The sequence below is a fragment of the Salmo trutta genome, chromosome 5, assembly GCF_901001165.1.
Source record: "Salmo trutta chromosome 5, fSalTru1.1, whole genome shotgun sequence".
In the NCBI taxonomy this organism is placed as follows: domain Eukaryota; kingdom Metazoa; phylum Chordata; class Actinopteri; order Salmoniformes; family Salmonidae; genus Salmo; species Salmo trutta.
In genome coordinates this window covers 66438520-66457361 of record NC_042961.1, presented here as the reverse complement: position 1 = coordinate 66457361, position 18842 = coordinate 66438520, and the positions used below count along the sequence as shown (strand labels likewise).

At 42.2% G+C, this 18842-nt stretch overlaps 1 protein-coding gene and 1 long non-coding RNA gene across 2 annotated transcripts; one reads left to right on the top strand and one right to left on the bottom strand.

Annotated features, from left to right (window-relative positions):
* Window positions 1–1168: 1168 nt before the first annotated feature.
* LOC115194839 (saxiphilin-like) lies at window positions 1169–10329 on the bottom strand. Its single transcript, XM_029754762.1, has 5 exons — window positions 10285–10329; window positions 9707–9770; window positions 1697–1828; window positions 1380–1467; window positions 1169–1305 (listed from the first exon to the last, which is right to left on the bottom strand). Exons 2-5 carry the CDS (start codon window positions 9756–9758, stop codon window positions 1290–1292), a joined length of 288 nt encoding a protein of 95 aa, XP_029610622.1. The 5' UTR covers window positions 9759–9770; window positions 10285–10329; the 3' UTR covers window positions 1169–1289.
* Window positions 10330–15268: 4939 nt separating this feature from the next.
* On the top strand, window positions 15269–18191 carry LOC115194880 (uncharacterized). Its single transcript, XR_003878529.1, has 6 exons — window positions 15269–15346; window positions 16158–16223; window positions 16354–16454; window positions 16861–17029; window positions 17712–17823; window positions 17969–18191. It is a non-coding gene; the product is annotated as an uncharacterized LOC115194880 (long non-coding RNA).
* Window positions 18192–18842: the final 651 nt, after the last annotated feature.

The following is an 18842-nucleotide window of genomic DNA, read 5'->3' as shown; positions in this document are numbered from 1 at the left end:
GCACGCCTCCAACACAATCAAGTTTGCAGACAACCCTAAAAGGCTTGATTACCAATGATGAGACAGCCTACAGGGAGGGCGGCTCTGGGAGTGTAGTGCCTGGTTAACAACCTCTCACTCAATGTCAACAAAAGGAGATGATCGTGCACTTCAGGAAACAGCAGAGGGTACACCCCCTTATCTACATTGACAGGACCACAGTGGAGAAGGTGGAAAGCTTCAAGTTCCTTGGCGTACACGTCACTGACAGACAAATGAACCACCCACACAGTGTGGTGAAGGCACAACAGAGCCTCGTCAACCTTGTGGCTAAAGAAATTTGGCTGGTCACCTAAAACCCACACATTTTTACAGATACACAGTTGAAAGCATCCTGTCAGGCTGTATTGCCGCCAACGCTCGTCAGAGGGTGGTGCGGTCTGCCCAAGGAATTACCGGGGGCAAATTATCCCCCCTCCAGGAAACCTACAGCACCCAATGTCACCGACAGGCAAAAAAGATCAAGGGCAACCACCCGAGCCACTGCCTGTTCACCCCACTATCATCTAGAAGGAAAAGTCAGTACAGGTGCATCCAAGCCAGAACCGAGAGACTTAATAGCTACTCTCTCAAGGCCATCACTAGCACTTTAGAGGCTGCTGCCTATAGGAAGCGGCTAGGTCACTGGCCACGTCAATACTATTTACATATCTGCCATTCCTCATCTCATATGTATATACACTGTATCTTAAGACATTCCGCTCTGACTTCTTCTATAGGTTTATAGTCTTTATTCATTCCTACTTAAGTGTATACACGTTGTGTAATTTGTTAGATATTACTGCACTGTCGGAGCTAGAAGCACAAGCATTTTGCTACACCCACAACATCTGCTATTAACCTGCATGTGACCAATAGTTGATTTGCAATTACATTGATGTCAGTGATTAGAGGGATATAAAGTGCTGAGTACCAGGCAGTTATCAAGTATAGTAGGCTACTAATGACCATCAGCAGCATCATAGCTTGGAAAAGCCTAATTACCATGACTAAGTGGTCACATGGAAGTGACTGCCTTCATGACCACAGGTGTGGTGGTAATACGGTCACCATAGCCTTATTCCTTCCATTTCCCAGAAATGGACTGGTTCAGCATATCACACCAACAATAAAGAAATTGAAGCAACAATTTTAGATCTGGATTTATTCATATAGAATGTGAATCAACGCCCATAGTACTGTAAAGACAAGCATCAAAGTAATGCCAATGTTTTTGCAAAGTCTTCTCAACGGCTTGGTTCCACTGCCTCTCATCTGCGAGAACCACTATAATTAAACAAAAACAAATATTAACACTCAGAACAAGCTGCAAAGAATGAACATTTAGTGAGTGAGTGTACCTGCATGCACATTTGACAGAAGCAGTGCCTGGTGGAGTCTCAGTACCCAGGATCTTTTGTCCAGTTCTGGTAACACACCAAGAGGAACCTACCAGAAGTGGACATGTTAAAAAGCTGTTGCATAAGTCCCCACAAGAAAAGTAAACAAACATGTGACATTTTGTTAGTCCCCATGAGGTCAAATGCTATTTCCAAGGGGGTTAAGGTTAGAATTAAGGTACGGTTTTTGTGTTAAGGGTAGGGGAAATAGGATTTTAAATGGGACTGAATTGTGTGTCCCCACAAGGTTAGCTGTACAAGACTGAGTGAGCGGTAACCTGTAGATCCCCAGTGTTGCTCAGGGGTGTATTCTCCCTGGCAGTCACACGTGGGGACGTAGACTCCAGGCGGGCCATTTATCACAGCATCTCTAGCACGCTCACAAGGGGTCTTGGGTCGTTTCATTGCATCTGGACACACAGGTAACATACATTGTAACGTAGACATAACATTCTGGAAGCTTGGGCTGCATCCCGTGTGGGACCCTACTCCCCTATGGGCCCTGGTCAGAAGTAGTTTATACGGAACAGGGTTCCATTTCAGATGCAACCTAGGGACTTCCTGGCTAAAAAAATAGAAATTCTGCTACTTGTTTAAAGGGCCCATGCAGTCAAAATTCAGTTTCTGTGTTTTGTATAACTGCTGATGACACTAAGACTGTAAAAGTGGGGGTAAATTGTTCAGTGTCATTTCTTGATAGTTGCTAGACAAGCCAGTCATACATACAGTTGAATGATTAAACTATTCATATCAGAATACCTCAGTCCAGCATCTAGACACCGATATACATGTCTGGAACTAGAAAAGTGGCAGGTAGCCTAGCGGTTAGAGAGTTGGGCCAGTAGTTCATGTCAGTGAACCGACAAGTTGGTATATCCATCTATGTTCCCTTCAGCAAGGCACAACCTTCATTATTCCAGTGTCAGAGGGTGTCCCATGGAGAAGCGGTTATGAAAACATTTCCAATTCACACCTGCATGTGTGAAATAGGACAGAGCAACACCCACTAATGTTAATTAAAATGCAGGTGTGAGGCATGTAACTCTTACCTCCGAGAGCAAAAACCGTGCTGATAAGCAGAATGATGGTCAATGTCGCCATGATGATAGGTCTCCTAAAAGAGAGGATTAGATGAGAATTTTAATCAGCTGTGATAGTACTGGAATATTACAAGTCAGTGGAGTGGCTGGTGGAACTAGAGGAGAGGTTAAGGAAACCCTGTGTTAATTACAACACTTAAGCAACTGCTAAGGCAGCATTTTCTAAACCCAGTCCTGAGGACCCCAAGAACCGAGTATTGGCAACACGGTGCTACTAGTCTTCTGTCAAAACTCAGGTATCATCTCTTCAACCACATACAATAGATAAGCCTGGCACACAGGAATATGCATCCTTCACAGATGGCTCCTCATTTCTTATGTAGTGAACCATCTTTGGCAAGGGCCCATAATGCACTACATAGGGATTGGGAAGCAGCCTAGATGTAGTCAGAGACTACCCAGTTACTGCAAAGGTAACTATTAGTCTATGCTCTTAAATGCAGGGGGTCACTCCACAAAATGGCACCCTATATAGTGCACTACATTTGACCAGGGCCACATAAGATTAAGGTGCCATTTGAGATGCAGATAGTCTATTAAATAATGATACAATCTCACCTTCTGCACTCTTCCAAGGGATTCACTGGTCTTCTCTCTGTTGTCTGTGAGTTATGGTCTACTCTTCCACCTCTCCTTTTAAAGGATCTGTCACAGGTGTGACTAGTTGCCTCATTAACCCAACGAGAGATCCCGATGTCCGCCATTAGCCAATGATGTAAAGTACTTAAGTAAAAATACTTCAAAGAAATACTAATTTGTTTTTTTTGGGTATCTTTACTTTACTATTTATGTTTTTGACAACTTCACTACATTCCTAAAGAAAATAATGTACTTTTTACTCCGTACATTTTCCCTGACACCCAAAAGTAATCATTACATTTTGAATGATTAGCAGAACAGAAAAATGGTCCAATTCACACACTTAAAAGAGAACATCCCTGGTCATCCATACTGCCTCTGATCTGGCAGACTCCCTAAACACAAACGCTTTCTTTGTAAATTATGTCTGAGTGTTGGAGTGTGACACTGGCTATCTGTAATTAAATTAAAAACAACAAGAAAATGGTGCCGTCTGGTTTGCTTAGTATAAGGAATTTATATAAGGAATAGTATAAGGAATTTGAAATGATTTATACTTTTATTTTTGATACTTTAGTATATTTAAAACCGAATACTTTTCTCAAGTAATATTTTACTGGGTGACTTTCACTTTTAATTGAGTCATTTTCTATGAAGGAATCTTCATAGGCATTGAAGAGAGTAGTAGAGGAAGATGGGTCCAGTTTCGAGGGATCCTGAGAGGCTCCCTGTGAGTATGCCGAGGCCAATAGAGAGTGATAGGAATAACATGTGTTTCAGTAAGGCTCTATTTTTATGTCTGTTTTTTTCTAAACCATTTCCCCATTCTTTTTTACCTTCCCCTTTGTGTCACAAATTGTAATGAATTCACAAACCAGAACAGGACAGCCCATGCTGTAGGACTCAGCCAACGCAGTGCGACTCAGCCCACAAAGTATTTATTAAGTTATACGTTTTAAAAACATTACCATATATTCATTACAGATTTCACAACATATTAAGTGTGTGCCCTCAGGCCCCTGCTCTACTATCACATATCTATATCACAAAATCCAAGCAAGTGTACATGGGTGTAGTGTGTATGTTATCGTGTGTTTGTATACATGTGTCCATGTTTATGTTACTTCAGTCTCCACTGTTCTTTAGGGTGTATTTTTATCTGTTTTTTAAATACAATTCTACTGCTGGCATGAGTTTCTTGATGTGGAATAGATTTCCATGTCGTCATGGCTCTATGTAGTACTGTGCGCCTCCCATTGTCTGTTCTGGACATGGGGAATGTGAAGAGACTTCTTGTACCATGTCTTGTGGGGTATGTATATATATACTGCTCAAAAAAATAAAGGGAACACTTAAACCACACATCCTAGATCTGAATGAAAGAAATAATCTTATTAAATACTTTTTTCTTTACATAGTTGAATGTGCTGACAACAAAATCACACAAAAATAATCAATGGAAATCCAATTTATCAACCCATGGAGGTCTGGATTTGGAGTCACACTCAAAATTAAAGTGGAAAACCACACTACAGGCTGATCCAACTTTGATGTAATGTCCTTAAAACAAGTCAAAATGAGGCTCAGTAGTTTGTGTGGCCTCCACGTGCCTGTATGACCTCCCTACAATGCCTGGGCATGCTCCTGATGAGGTGGCGGATGGTCTCCTGAGGGATCTCCTCCCAGACCTGGACTAAAGCATCCGCCAACTCCTGGACAGTCTGTGGTGCAACGTGGCATTGGTGGATGGAGCGAGACATGATGTCCCAGATGTGCTCAATTGGATTCAGGTCTGGGGAACGGGCGGGCCAGTCCATAGCATCAATGCCTTCCTCTTGCAGGAACTGCTGACACACTCCAGCCACATGAGATCTAGCATTGTCTTGCATTAGGAGGAACCCAGGGCCAACCGCACCAGCATATGGTCTCACAAGGGGTCTGAGGATCTCATCTCGGTACCTAATGGCAGTCAGGCTACCTCTGGCGAGCACATGGAGGGCTGTGCGGCCCCCCAAAGAAATGCCACCCCACACCATGACTGACCCACCACCAAACCGGTCATGCTGGAGGATGTTGCAAGCAGCAGAACGTTCTCCACGGCGTCTCCAGACTCTGTCACGTCTGTCACCTGCTCAGTGTGAACCTGCTTTCATCTGTGAAGAGCACAGGGCGCCAGTGGCGAATTTGCCAATCTTGGTGTTCTCTGGCAAATGCCAAACGTCCTGCACGGTGTTGGGCTGTAAGCACAACCCCCACCTGTGGACGTCGGGCCCTCATACTACCCTCATGGAGTCTGTTTCTGACCGTTTGAGCAGACACATGCACATTTGTGGCCTGCTGGAGTTCATTTTGCAGGGCTCTGGCAGTGCTTCTCCTGCTCCTCCTTGCACAAAGGCGGAGGTAGCGGTCCTGCTGCTGGGTTGTTGCCCTCCTATGGCCTCCTCCACGTCTCCTGATGTACTGGCCTGTCTCCTGGTAGCGCCTCCATGCTCTGGACACTACGCTGATAGACACAGCAAACCTTCTTGCCACAGCTCACATTGATGTGCCATCCTGAATGAGCTGCACTACCTGAGCCACTTGTGTGGGTTGTAGACTCCGTCTCATGCTACCACTAGAGTGAAAGCACCGCCAGCATTCAAAAGTGACCAAAACATCAGCCAGGAAGCATAGGAACTGAGAAGTGGTCTGTGGTCCCCACCTGCAGAACCACTCCTTTATTGGGGGTGTCTTGCTAATTGCCTATAATTTCCACCTGTTGTCTATTCCATTTGCACAACAGCATGTGAAATTTATTGTCAATCACTGTTGCTTCGTAAGTGGACAGTTTGATTTCACAGAAGTGTGATTGACTTGGAGTTACATTGTGTTGTTTAAGTGTTCCCTTTATTTTTTTGAGCAGTGTATATATATTATGTATAGGTGTCTGAGCTCTGTGCCAGTAGTTCAGACAGATTGGTGCATTCAACACCTCTCACAAATACAAGTAGTGATGAAGTCAATCTCTCCTCCACCTTGAGCCAGGAGAGATTGACATGTATTTTATTAATGTTAGCTCTTTGGATATCCAAGTGCCAACCGTGCTGCCCTGTTCTGAGCCAATTGCAATTTTCCTAAGTCCCTCTTTGTGGCACCTGACCACACGACTGAACAGTAGTCCAGGTGCGACAGAACGAAAGGCTGTCGACCTGCCTTGTTAGTGCTGATAGTGCTTCAAGCTGTGTAAGGGCTATTTGACCAAGAAGGAGAGTGATGGAGTGCTGCATCAGATGACCTGGCCTCCACAATCACCCGACCTCAACCCAATTGAGATGGTTTGGGATGAGTTGGACTGCAGAGTCAAGGAAAAGCAGCCAACAAGTACTCAACATTTGGAAACTCCTTCAAGACTGTTGGAAAAGCATTCCACGTGAAGCTGTTTGAGAGAATGCCACAAGTGTGCAAAGCTGTCAAGGGAAAGGGTGGCTACTTTGAATAATCTCAAATATATTTTTTGTTTAATACATGATTCCATACGTGTTATGTCATAACTATTATTCTACAATGTAGAAAACATATATTTTATTTCACAAGTTCTCATTTACAATTGCGACCAGAATTGGATGTAGTCTATCACAGTGCTATCCGTTTTGTCACCAAAGCCCCATATACTGCGACCTGTATGCTCTCGTTGGATGGCCCTCGCTTCATACGCGTCGCCAAACCCACTGGCTCCATGTCATCTGCAAGTCTTTGCTAGGTAAAGCCCGCCTTAACTCGGCTCACTGGTCACCATAGCAGCACCCACCTGTAGCACGCACTCCAGCAGGTATATTTCATTGGTCACCCCCAAAGCGAATTCCTCGTTTGGCCGCCTTTCCAAACTCCAAGAATCACTGAAGCCTCATATCTCCCTCACTAACTTTAAGCAAACCCGTTGTCAGAGCAGCTCACTGCACATAGCCCATACTGTATTTATTTAGCCCCTTTGCACCCCAGTATCTCTACTTGCACAGCTATAGCTCGTGTTTAATTGCTATAATGTAATTACTTTGCCACTATGGCGTATTTATTGCCTTACCTCACCTGATTTGCATACACTGTATATAGACTTTCTCTACTGTATATTTGTTCCATGTGTAACTCTGTGTTGAACATTTGCTTTATCAAATGAGAACTTGTTCTCAACTAGCCTACCTGGTTAAATATATATTTTTAAAACACAACTGTGACCTGTTCAAATGCATCACTGGTACTGTAGATATTGTAGTGCTAGCATATAGAAAGCTGATGGGATTCTCCTGTTTTTCAAAGAAGCCATCATGCTGGTCTCACGCAATTGCATAGGTTATAGAAATGTTGCGCAACATGAGCTCATTAAGTAATTTCGATTTTCAAATGCCATTTGCATTGATGTCAGAGTGATTAGAGGGACAATACAGTGTTGAGTACCAGGCAGTTAGCAAGTGTGGTAGACTACTAACGACCATCACCAGCATCAGAGCTTGGAGTAGCCTAATTCCTACATGGTCACGTGGAATTTGACTGCCTTCATGTCCTGTAACCACCGGTGTGGTGGTAATACAGTCACCATAACAGTCCAACCCCTTCCTCCATTTCCCAGAAATGGACTAATTCAGATAAATTGTTCAGCATATCACACCAACAATAAAGTAAGTAAATCAACAGGTTAATCTCTGGATTCCTTCATGTATTTATTTGTATGGAATGTGAATCAGTTCCTGTAGAACAGTAAAGACTACTGTCAGTCTTCTACATCTTTAGTTCCAATGCCTTTCATCTACAATTAAACAAAAAAACCATCAAGAACCAGCTGCAAAGTAATAACATTTAGTGAATGATATATACACACACACACCTTGGTGAAACAGTTGCTAGCAGTTGATAGCAGTGCCTGGTGGAGTCTCGGTACCCTGGATCTTCTGTCCGTAGCTGGTCACACACCAACAGTAACCTACCAGAAAGACATGTTGCATATACAATATATACACATTGAATTATCACATTCGATTTTAGTGTGTGTATGTGCGTCCGTGTTAACCTGTAGAGCCCGAACATTGCTTAGGGGTGTATTGTCCATTGTCGTCACACGTGGGGATGTAGGCTCCAATTGGGCCATGTATAGCGGCATCTCTAGCATCCTCACAGGGTCGTATCATAGCATCTGGACACAGGTAACATACATTGTAATGTGGACATAACATTGCAGGAAAATTTATGGACAGAATATACATGTCTGGAATCTTGGGTTGTGTCCCATATGGGCCCTGGTCAGAAGTAGTTTATACGGAATAGGGTTCCGTTTCAGATGCAACCTAGGTAACCCCCCCCCCCCCTAAAGATTTAGATGCACTATTGTAAAGTGGTTGTTCCACTGGAGATCATAAGGTGAATGCACCAATTTGTAAGTCGCTCTGGATAAGAGCGTCTGCTAAATGACTTAAATGTAAAATGTAAATGTCTAAATATTGAAATTCTGCTACTTGTTTAAAAGCCCTGTGCAGTCAAAATTCTGTTTCCCGTATAACAGCTGATGAAACTAAGACTGGAAATTGTATCAGTGTTATTTCCTGATAGTTGCTAGACAAACCGATCGTAATTCCAGTTGAATGATCAAACCATTCATATCAGAATACCTCACTCAGTCCAGCATCTAGACACCAAAATACATCTCTGGAACTAGAGGAGTGGCAGGTAGCCTAGCGGTTAGAGAGTTGGGCCAGTACCGTAATTTCCGGACTATTAAGCGCACCTGAATATAAGCCGCACCCACTGAATTTTAAAAAATATATTATTTTGAACATAAATAAGCCGCACATGTCTATAAGCCACAGGTACATTGAAACAAATTAACTTTACACAGGCTTTAACGAAACACAGCTTGTAACAAAAAATTATAAGTAAGCTTTAGTTGTCTTTTTGCACCGAGTCAATACCTCACGCTGCCGATTCCAACGTCTTATCATCGACTCAATAAGACCAAGCTCCCGTGCAGCAGCTCTATTTCCTTTTCCAACAGCCAGATCAATTGACTTCAACTTGAAAGCTGCATCATATGCATTTCTCCGCGCCTTTGCCATGATGAGGGTGATAAAATGACTACCGTGATCAGAATGATGGGAAGTTTGAGAGCGCTCGATTTAATCTAAACAGTAAACCAAAAAGTTGTTTGACCTTAACCCGGTCGGCAATTTCGTTGGTCTAATGAAAGCTTCATGCAGTAAAAAAAAAAAACTGAGCACGTCACAGAATGTGTTTTTTTTTTAAACTTGAAAGCTGGAAAAATCCATATATTCGCCACGTCATTGTTTAAGCCGCGAGGCTCAAAGCCTGGGAAAAACAGTTGCGGCTTATAGTCCGGAAATTACGGTAGTTCAAATCAGTGAGCTGATATATCCGTCTATGTGCCATTCAGCAAGGCACAACCTTCATTTCTCCAGTGTCAAGGTTGATAATGGCTGACCCATGGAGAACCGGTTATGAATAGAAACACATGTCCAATTCACACCTGCGTATTAATACCTACATGTGTGTAAAGTAGGACAGAGCAACACCAAATAAGGTTTTTATTAAAATGTGGTGAGTAGGTGTGAGGTTTGTCACTCTTACCTCCCAGAGCAAAAGCTGTGCTGACAAGCAGAATGATGGTAAATGTCGCCATGGTGATCGTCTCCTGAGAGAGAGAACAAGAGTGAGATTAGTTGAGCATTTTAAATAATCTGGTACGGCTGTGGGTACTAGAGGAGAGGTTAAGGAAACCCACTGTTAGGTACAGAACTTACTCATCTGCCAAAGCAGCATTTTCTAAACCTAGTACTGAGGACCCCAAGAACCAAGTATGGGCAACACAGTGCTACTAGTCTTCTGCCAAAACTCAGGTATCATTTCTTCAACCACATACAATGGATTAGCCTGGCACACAGGAATATGCATCTTCCCAAATGGCTCCTCATTCCTTATGTAGTGAACTACCTTTGATGAGGGCCTACAATGTGCTACATAGGGAATGGGAAGCATTATAGATATTGTCAGAGACTACCCATTTACTGCAAAGGTAACTATTAGTCTATGTGATTAAATGCAAGGGGGGTGGGGTCACTCCACAAAATGGCACCCTATTTAGTGCACTACATTGACCTGTGCCATTTGAGATGCAGGTAGTCTATTAAATAATGATACAATCTCACCTTCTGCACTCTTCCAAGGGATTCACTGGTCTTCTCTTTGTTGTCTGTGAGTTATGGTCTACATCTTCTACCTCTCCTTTTAAAGGATCTGTCACAGGTGTGACTAGTTGCCTCATTAACCCAACGAGAGATCCCGATGTCCGCCAGAAGACAGTGGTGTAAAGTACTTAAGTAAAAATACTTCAAATAAATACTAATTCGGTTTTTTGGGGTATCTTTACTTTACTATTTATGTTTTGACAACTTCACTACATTCCTAAAGAAAATAATGTACTTTTTACTCCGTACATTTTCCCTGACACCCAAATGTACTCATTACATTTTGAATGATTAGTAGAACAGAAAAATTGTCCAATTCACACACTTAAAAGAGAACATCCCTGGTCATCCCTGCTGCCTCTGATCTGGCAGACTCCCTAAACACAAACGCTTTCTTTGTAAATGATGTCTGAGTGTTGGACTGTGACACTGGCTATCAGTAATTAAATTAAAAACAACAAGAAAATGGTGCCGTCTGGTTTGCTTAGTATAAGGAATTTATATAAGAAATAGTATAAGGAATTTGAAATGATTTATACCTTTATTTTTGATACTTTAGTATATTTACAACCGAATACTTTTCTCAAGTAATATTTTACTGGGTGACTTTCACTTTCTATGAAGGAATCTTCATAGGCAGTGAAGAGAGTAGTAGAGGAAGATGGGTCCAGTTTCGAGGGATCCAGAGAGGCTCCCTGTGAGTATGCCGTTCCCAATAGAGAGTGATAGGAATAACATGTGTTTCAGTAAGGCTGGTTTCTTAGCATTCATAGCCATGGTGATCAACTGTACCACAGAAATGGAACATAAATCACAGAAAATAGATGTTGTGGTGGTAGCTGCAGAGAACTCCTTGGGTTACGAAATTTTACAGCAGAATAGTTACAAGGTGTGATGAACGATAGTGTCCCGTTCTCCCAGGCTTCTGGCCTGCTGTAGGATCAGATTGGGCCAAGTGGTGGAATAGTGGTGAGGTTTTGATGGGTCTAGGATCACACAAAAGCACGAGTGCAAGCACGCACACACACACACACACACACACACACACACACACACACACACACACACACACACATACTAAATTATCCAATTTTAGTTAACCTCGGGATCGGTGTCCCCCATGCGGGGCGGTTGAGCTAACGTAGTCTTATGTGATTAGCATGAGGTTGTAAGTAACAAGAACATTTCCCAGGACATAGACATGTCTTATTTGGTCAGATAACTTAACTTCTTGTTCATCAAACTGCACTGTCCAATTTACAGTAGCTATTACAGTGAAAAAATGCCATGCTATTGTTTGAGGAGAGTGTACAGTTATCTATTTGAAAATGTATATATTGATCAATTAGGCACATTCGAGCAGACTTGAAACAACATTTTGAATAGAAATGTAAAACTTGCCATCTAGTAGCCAAAATATAAATTGCGCCTAGAGTCCTAAGTCAGATAATCTTCATTAATAAACACATTTGTTGATGCAACATTTTCAACAGAAATTAAATGGTTCATTGGATCAGCGTAAAACTTTGCACATACACTGCTCCCATCTAGCCAAATTCTAAATTCACCTGGGCAGGAATAATACATTATGGCCCCTGATTCGAGACAGGTGTATTACAATTGTCCATTGTAAATCAAAACAAATTTCATACATTTAGTATCTTTACAAGATTAAATCAAGAATAGTCTGATGGGTGACAATATTACCCTATAAACTGTGAATGATATATTATCACTTATGTCCAGTGTAATTCAAGAAACAGCACATAACTTTTTTTTGGCTACTTTTTCAAATCAAAGTGTAATTTAATGTTTTTATTTTACTTTAATTTAACTAGGCAAGTCAGTTAAGAACAAATTCTTATTTTCAATGACCGCCTAGGAACAGTGGGTTAACTGCCTTGTTCAGGGGGAGAACAACAGATTTGTACCTTGTCAGCTCGTGGATTCGATCTTGCAACTAGTCCAATGCTCTAACCACTAGGCTACCCTGCCGCCCGATATGTTTTGATAAGGTTTGTGTCACTACTAAAGTGGCCAAATAACTTCTTAAAAATGAAACACATTAATCCACTTTATAATGGGTGTAGAGCCTAACTGGAATACATTTGCAGCGCGTGAGTTTCTCATTTGGGGAAAATAATTTTCACTATAAAAATGCAGCTTGATAATAACAGCAAAATGAAAAGCTGAAAAGTATTAAACCTCTTTGTTACGGCAAACCAAAACAAGTTCAGGAGTAAAGGTTTTCTTATATAGTCACATTATAACTTGCATGGACTCACTCTGTGTTCAATAATAATGTTTGACATGATTTTTGAATGACTACCTCATCTCTGCACCCCACACATATAATTATCTGTAAGATCCCTCAGTGGAGCAATGCATTTCATACACAGATTCAACCGCAAAGACCAGGGAGTTTTCCAATGCCTTGCAACGAAGGGCACCTATTGATAGATGAGTAAAAATAAAAGAAGCAGGATATTGCAACAATAAGGTAATTTATCCATTTAATTGGGGATTTTGATGTGTGCTTGGGGTTATTGTCTTGCTAGAAGATCCACTTGCGGTCAATGTCAGCATTCTAACAGAGAGAACTCGTTTTTTTTGGGCTATAATGTCCTGGTACTTGGTCAAGTTTATGATGCCGTTGACCTCAAAATGCGTCACAGAACCAGTGGTAGCAAAATATCTTCATAAACGTTAAAGATGCAGAACCAAATTTTACTGTAGGTATGAGGTACTTCTCTGCAAATGCTTCTGTTTTTCCACACCAAAACCACCACTGATGTTCATAACTAAAGAGCTCTATTTTCATGTCATCTGACCATAGCACTGCCTGGAGTTTGATAAATGGCACTTGGATTGGAACCAGTGTTATTTCCTCCTTAAAGGGATAGTGCAATATTTTGGCAATTAAAACCTTTTTCTTCTTACCCAGTGTGGTGGATGAATCAGAATTAGTTGGGTAACATAGATAATGAAGATGTTTTATTAGTATAATATGCTTATGTGAGATACTTGTCATTAGAGAGTGTCCTTTGGACTCTGGTGTCTTTCAGTTGCACGTAACCCTTGGCTGGGGCTCAGTCATTTGGGGCTCAGTCATTTGGGGCCAACAGAGGGGAGAGGTCAGACTTGTTTTTTACATGTCTCTGTTGCTATGCAGAATATCAGCAAGAGAGGAGGACAGAATGAAACATTGTCTTCATATGTGAATGTGTCTTTACCTATTCTTAAACCATGGGGAGGGATGGCGTGATTAATGGGGAACCAATTATTTGTCTCCACAATGTCTGTGCGCAAGTTACTCCCCTCAGTGAGCTTGTCCAGGAGTGGGAACAAGAGGTGTTTTACTGAGGATGGGCCTCTATGAGATAGCACTGACAGAGGAGATTTATGGTGTATTTTGATAAGAACGCCTAAAAAGCATTCCAGAGGACATGAGCTAATGGTTTTGTTCAATACCGTACCAGGGAGGGACAGTTCTAGGGAGACCAGACACCGGTCTATATAATGAACACTGTTGAGATAGCAGTTGCTGTCTGCTGTGTTTTATATATATCTTTTCATACAAAACTTAACTGAACTGTTCCTAAGATCTGTGGTTTGTCATGTCAAAGGAGGGTGGATATTTCCTATAAAATATCTCAGTAGCCATTGTGTTGGAACCTCCCTTTTTCAATGGTTCATTCGAGAGAGTGCATTATTGAAGGTCAAGTGCTTTTGGAAAAGTATCTTAATTATTAAAGATGTAGTTTAAACTCAGACTGGTGTGTTTGTAACTCTCCTCATTTGGTAATGCAGAAATTAGCCACCACACCAGAGTCAGATTTTGTCTCTGTATGCAATTTGAAGGACTTTGAAGGTAGTTTTTCCATCGATCGCTAACTAGCGTCAGCGCAATGACTAGAAGTCTTAGGGATCTGCTCTCATAGTTAGCAATTGTGCTGAAGCTACAGTAGTTAATTAAAAAAACTTCCTTCAAACTAAAGAAAGAGGGCTAAATTGCCAAAATCTCACAATATCCCTTTAACACCTTGACCGGTCATCTTTCCTCCTCTTATCTCCTCACCTAACCTCTCCTCTTTCATATACCTCTCTTCCCTCCTCCTCTCCTCCCCTCTCCCCTCTCCCATACCTCTCTTCCCTCCTCCTCTCCTCCCCTCTCCCCTCTCCCATACCTCTCTTCCCTCCTCCTCTCCTCCCCTCTCCCCTCTCCCATACCTCTCTTCCCTCCTCCTCTCCTCCCCTCTCCCCTCTCCCATACCTCTCTTCCCTCCTCCTCTCCTCCCCTCTCCCCTCTCCCATACCTCTCTTCCCTCCTCCTCTCCTCCCCTCTCCCATCTCCCATACCTCTCTTCCCTCCTCCTCTCCTCCCCTCTCCCCTCTCCCATACCTCTCTCCCCTCCTCCTCTCCTAACAACACAAACCCTGGTCCTACTTTCACTCTCCCTCCTCCAGACCTTCAGCTTTAAACATTTTGTGGACATTTAGAAAGTTTGCATAGAAAAAATATGTGACAATTGCCTGCTACAGTGAGATTCCGTTGAACTGTCTTGTGTCGATAAAAACAACTGGACGTAATAACTTCCTTAAAAAGGAGAGGAGGGAGACATAGGACTCAATCTCAGCCAAAGGGAGAGTTAGAACTCAACTCACAGGCAATATTTCAGAAAGTGAGATTTCAACATATGTTCATCTAATACTGTATGTGAATGTATCCCAAATAGCCATCTATTCCCTTTGGAGTGCACTATTTTTGACCAGAGCCCATAGTGAATATGTTGCCCTGGACAAATGTAGTGCACTTGTTTTAAAGGCTAATGCTTATTCCACAAACTCTCAATTACCCTCTGGACACGCCCTTCTCCTGCTAACTCACCACACCTGAACTCACTCTGCTAATCACCAATTACTCTTCCATTCTTATGATATAAAAGCAGCTTGTTCTACCTGGGTTTGTTCAGCATTTGTGGTGACCCAGTTCCTTTATTGGTTTTGTTGTTGGTTGGCTAAAGTAAGTTCCTGCTTTTGAAACATTTATATGTTTTTAATTTCCTGTGTTGTGGCATAATATCCTCTTCATCCTAGCTTGTGTAGCGTTATGGTGTTGCTAGCCCAGTAATAGACCTTTAATTTAACTGTAAGGGAACTGTTACAGCTTATGAGATGAGACATGGTCCAATGATGGTACCTGCTAGCAGAATGTCTCTTACATCTATAATCCGGTGGACTGTTCTGATTGGTTGCCATTTGCGCTGCGTCTCAGTGAACAAGAAACTATGACATGCCGTGTTTACTCCCCCCCCCCCCCCCCCCCCCCCCCCCCAAAATCAAACATGGATTCCATGTTGTGCTCAGCTGTCTAGCTACCCCCCCCCCCCCCACACACAATATGTCCACCATGCTGGGCCAGACTGAAAGTAGAGAACATGGATGTGCAAAGCCAGATCACAACATATCACTGCATTTCCTGATGGCCATTTCACCCTACCTACTGGTGTTACATGCCACTAAGGCTTACCTGCCTTTTGTCTTCTGTGTTTATTTTTTGTTGGCTAATAAAAGAACCAGGATTGTATATGGTTCAACCATAATGCCTGCATTCTGACAGATTTGGCAATAGCCGACGCTGCAGGGCATTTTTACATTTGTGAACTAGGCCTCTATTACTCCAGTATGAGTGGAGAGAAATACCTGCCCAGATGTTCTCCTCAGCCCTGCTTAGGGAATAGGTTGGCATTTAGGAAAGCAGACATATTCCTGTTCTAATCTACTGTATGTGGAGTTGAATCTGGTTTTGATGGCTTCACTCTTTATTCTCTCAGGAGACTCCATGACCATGTTGACCAGTCTTCTGATTCTCAGTGCTGCCTTTGCTCTAGGAGATGCAAGTAAGAGTCCACTCTTCTTGACTCATTCTGTATTTTTCTTGTAGCATAGGTGACTGACTGATCTACAAATAATATTGTAGCTGTGATTTGTACACTGGCGTTTAAAGCCACATGTAACTTCTCCGTACAGATTCAATTCTAGAAGAAGACTTGTGTCCTTCCGGTTGGACAAAATATGGATCACGCTGCTTAATGTTTGTAAAGACTACAAGGAGCTGGCCTGAAGCAGAGGTATAACCCTTACCTTCTACTGTGAATTTGAAGAGGAAGTGTAGATGAAATTAGCTCTATGACTTTACCTTAACGGTAATACTTTCTTAAATGGTAACACATGACTGATGTGAAATACTGAACATCCCTTTAAGATGGGAATTTTCTATACATATTTAATGTGGAGTCTAGCCTCCTGTATACTGGAACCCACAGGACATGGTTTAAGACAGCGGTAAACTAATATCTTTAAGAGAATGTTTTAAAAGGGAATTAGTTGTGGTGGTCAATATTTGGTTGAGTCCAGAAGACAAATTCTCAGCAACACTGACTAATACATGAAATGTCTTTGTTCCATCTACTGCTCGGCTGTCATTGTAGATAATTTTCTTAACAGACTTGCCTTGTTAAATACTTTCTTCTCTAGCGGCACTGTGTCCCTTGGTGATAAACTGGTGTCTGTACCCAACGTTGTGGAGTACCTGGGCGCAAACCTGGCATCTGTGCACAGCTCAGAGGAAGATCAGTTTCTACAGCTCTTGGTCAAGATTGTTGGTTTCCCTCCTACCTGGATTGGAGGATTTTATTCTGTTAAGGTGGGACCATTAAGCATAGTGTTATATAGAGCCATTACTGCAAGGAACTCCGTTCCATCTCATATTGCTCAAGTGAAGAGCAAACCTGGATTCAAAAAATAAACGTGAGGTGTGGCATGTAGGCACCTGTAATTCTTTTTTGTAGTTCTGTCAGTTGTGTAATGCTATTTTGTGTGGACCCCAGGAAGAGTAGCTGCTGCTTGTTAACAGCTACTGATATGGGTTCCATACAAAATATTAAGAGTAGCTGTTAAGACCATGGGGCCAATAAAGGCAAGGCTGCTAGTTTGAATCCCAGAGCTCACTCCGTGAAATCTGACGTGCCCTTGAGCAACGCCCTTAACCTAATTGATCCTGTAAGTCATTCTAGATGAGAGAATCTACTAAATTACATTTAACTGTCAACTTCAGTAGGAGGCTTTTATACACATGTGAAACGGTTCTAGGTAAGTATAACTGTGATCAATTCTGGACAGTCTTCTTGTAAACATGTGTATGGTCTTTGAAATGCATTGGGATGATTGCAGATGTGAGGATTTGGCTCCACGTTGTTCTTTACACAAGCAACAGTCCCAGTCGGAGTGTTTTGAAGTAGTGGTAGCTTTAACTGTTTTGTTGTTTCAGGTGGTAGACGTAGGACTACATTTAGTTTGTATTCTGAAACCCCACTTTCCCCCCTCAGGACAGGCGGTGGTTGTGGAGCGATGGCTCCGACTTTGATCACCAGAACTGGGCAAAAGGAAGGCCCGGCGATGTTGGTGCCGGAGAGACTTGTATTCATATCAACTTTGGAGGTACAGTAATCCCAGTATCATTCATTGATCCAGTCATCAAATTAAACTTTATTCCCAGTTCATTTAACAATTGACTTATGTAGACTTTCCTACTGTTGTGTGTCTGTGTACAGCTGAATATTTTGGTTCTGTGTTTTGTCTTCAGGTCAAAAGCGCTGGAACAATGCTTTATGTGGAAGGAGCTTGCCCTCGGTGTGCTCCCTGAGACTCCTGCCGCTTCGCCAGACTATACATTAAAAGCGGCAATGCTATTCCGTAGTGTCTGCATCCTCAATACTTCATAGTAACGTCAAATACTTTGCTGCTAAATGAGATTTCAGTACACAAATGTTGAGGATTTGCTTGCAGCCAATAAAATGTGTACACTATTTTGTCTCATGAGTTATTGAACATGAATGATATGTTGTAGTTAGTACTTTTTCTTACTGGTCCCCTGTGGGACTCAAACCCACAACCACAATGTTGCAAGTACCGTGCTTGACTGCGCCACCAGGACTTAACTTTATGTAAATGTGGAACTGTGAAATGCCGCAAAATGTTTAGGATACTGACGGTTGAAAAGACATGTATAACCTGTCACGAAGTTATTTTGATTATAAATGTTTCATAAGTTGAGTGTTAAAGAGCTGAGAAGGTCATTAAGCGGTATGCCTGTCTTTTTTCACCACTCTAAAGAGGGTTTTTATTCACCTAGGCAAGTCCACTTCCTTGTTTACCATGACAACCTACTCTGGACGGCGCTACGCCAATTGTGCGCCGCCCTATAGGACTCCGAATCACGGCTGAATGTGCTACAGCCTGGAGATGAACCAGGTACTGTAGTGACTGCTCTTGCACTGAGATGCAGTGCCTTTGACATCTGTGCCACTCAGGCGCAGGTTCCTGGAGTATCCTTTAGGGTTTCTTCAAATTGCAGCTAGGGGAACCTTCATGTTCAGAGAACCCGTTAAGTGATCCTTGAAGAGAAAATATAGTTATGAGGTGACATGCAAGTCCAACATTTGGTATCTGGGGTGTTG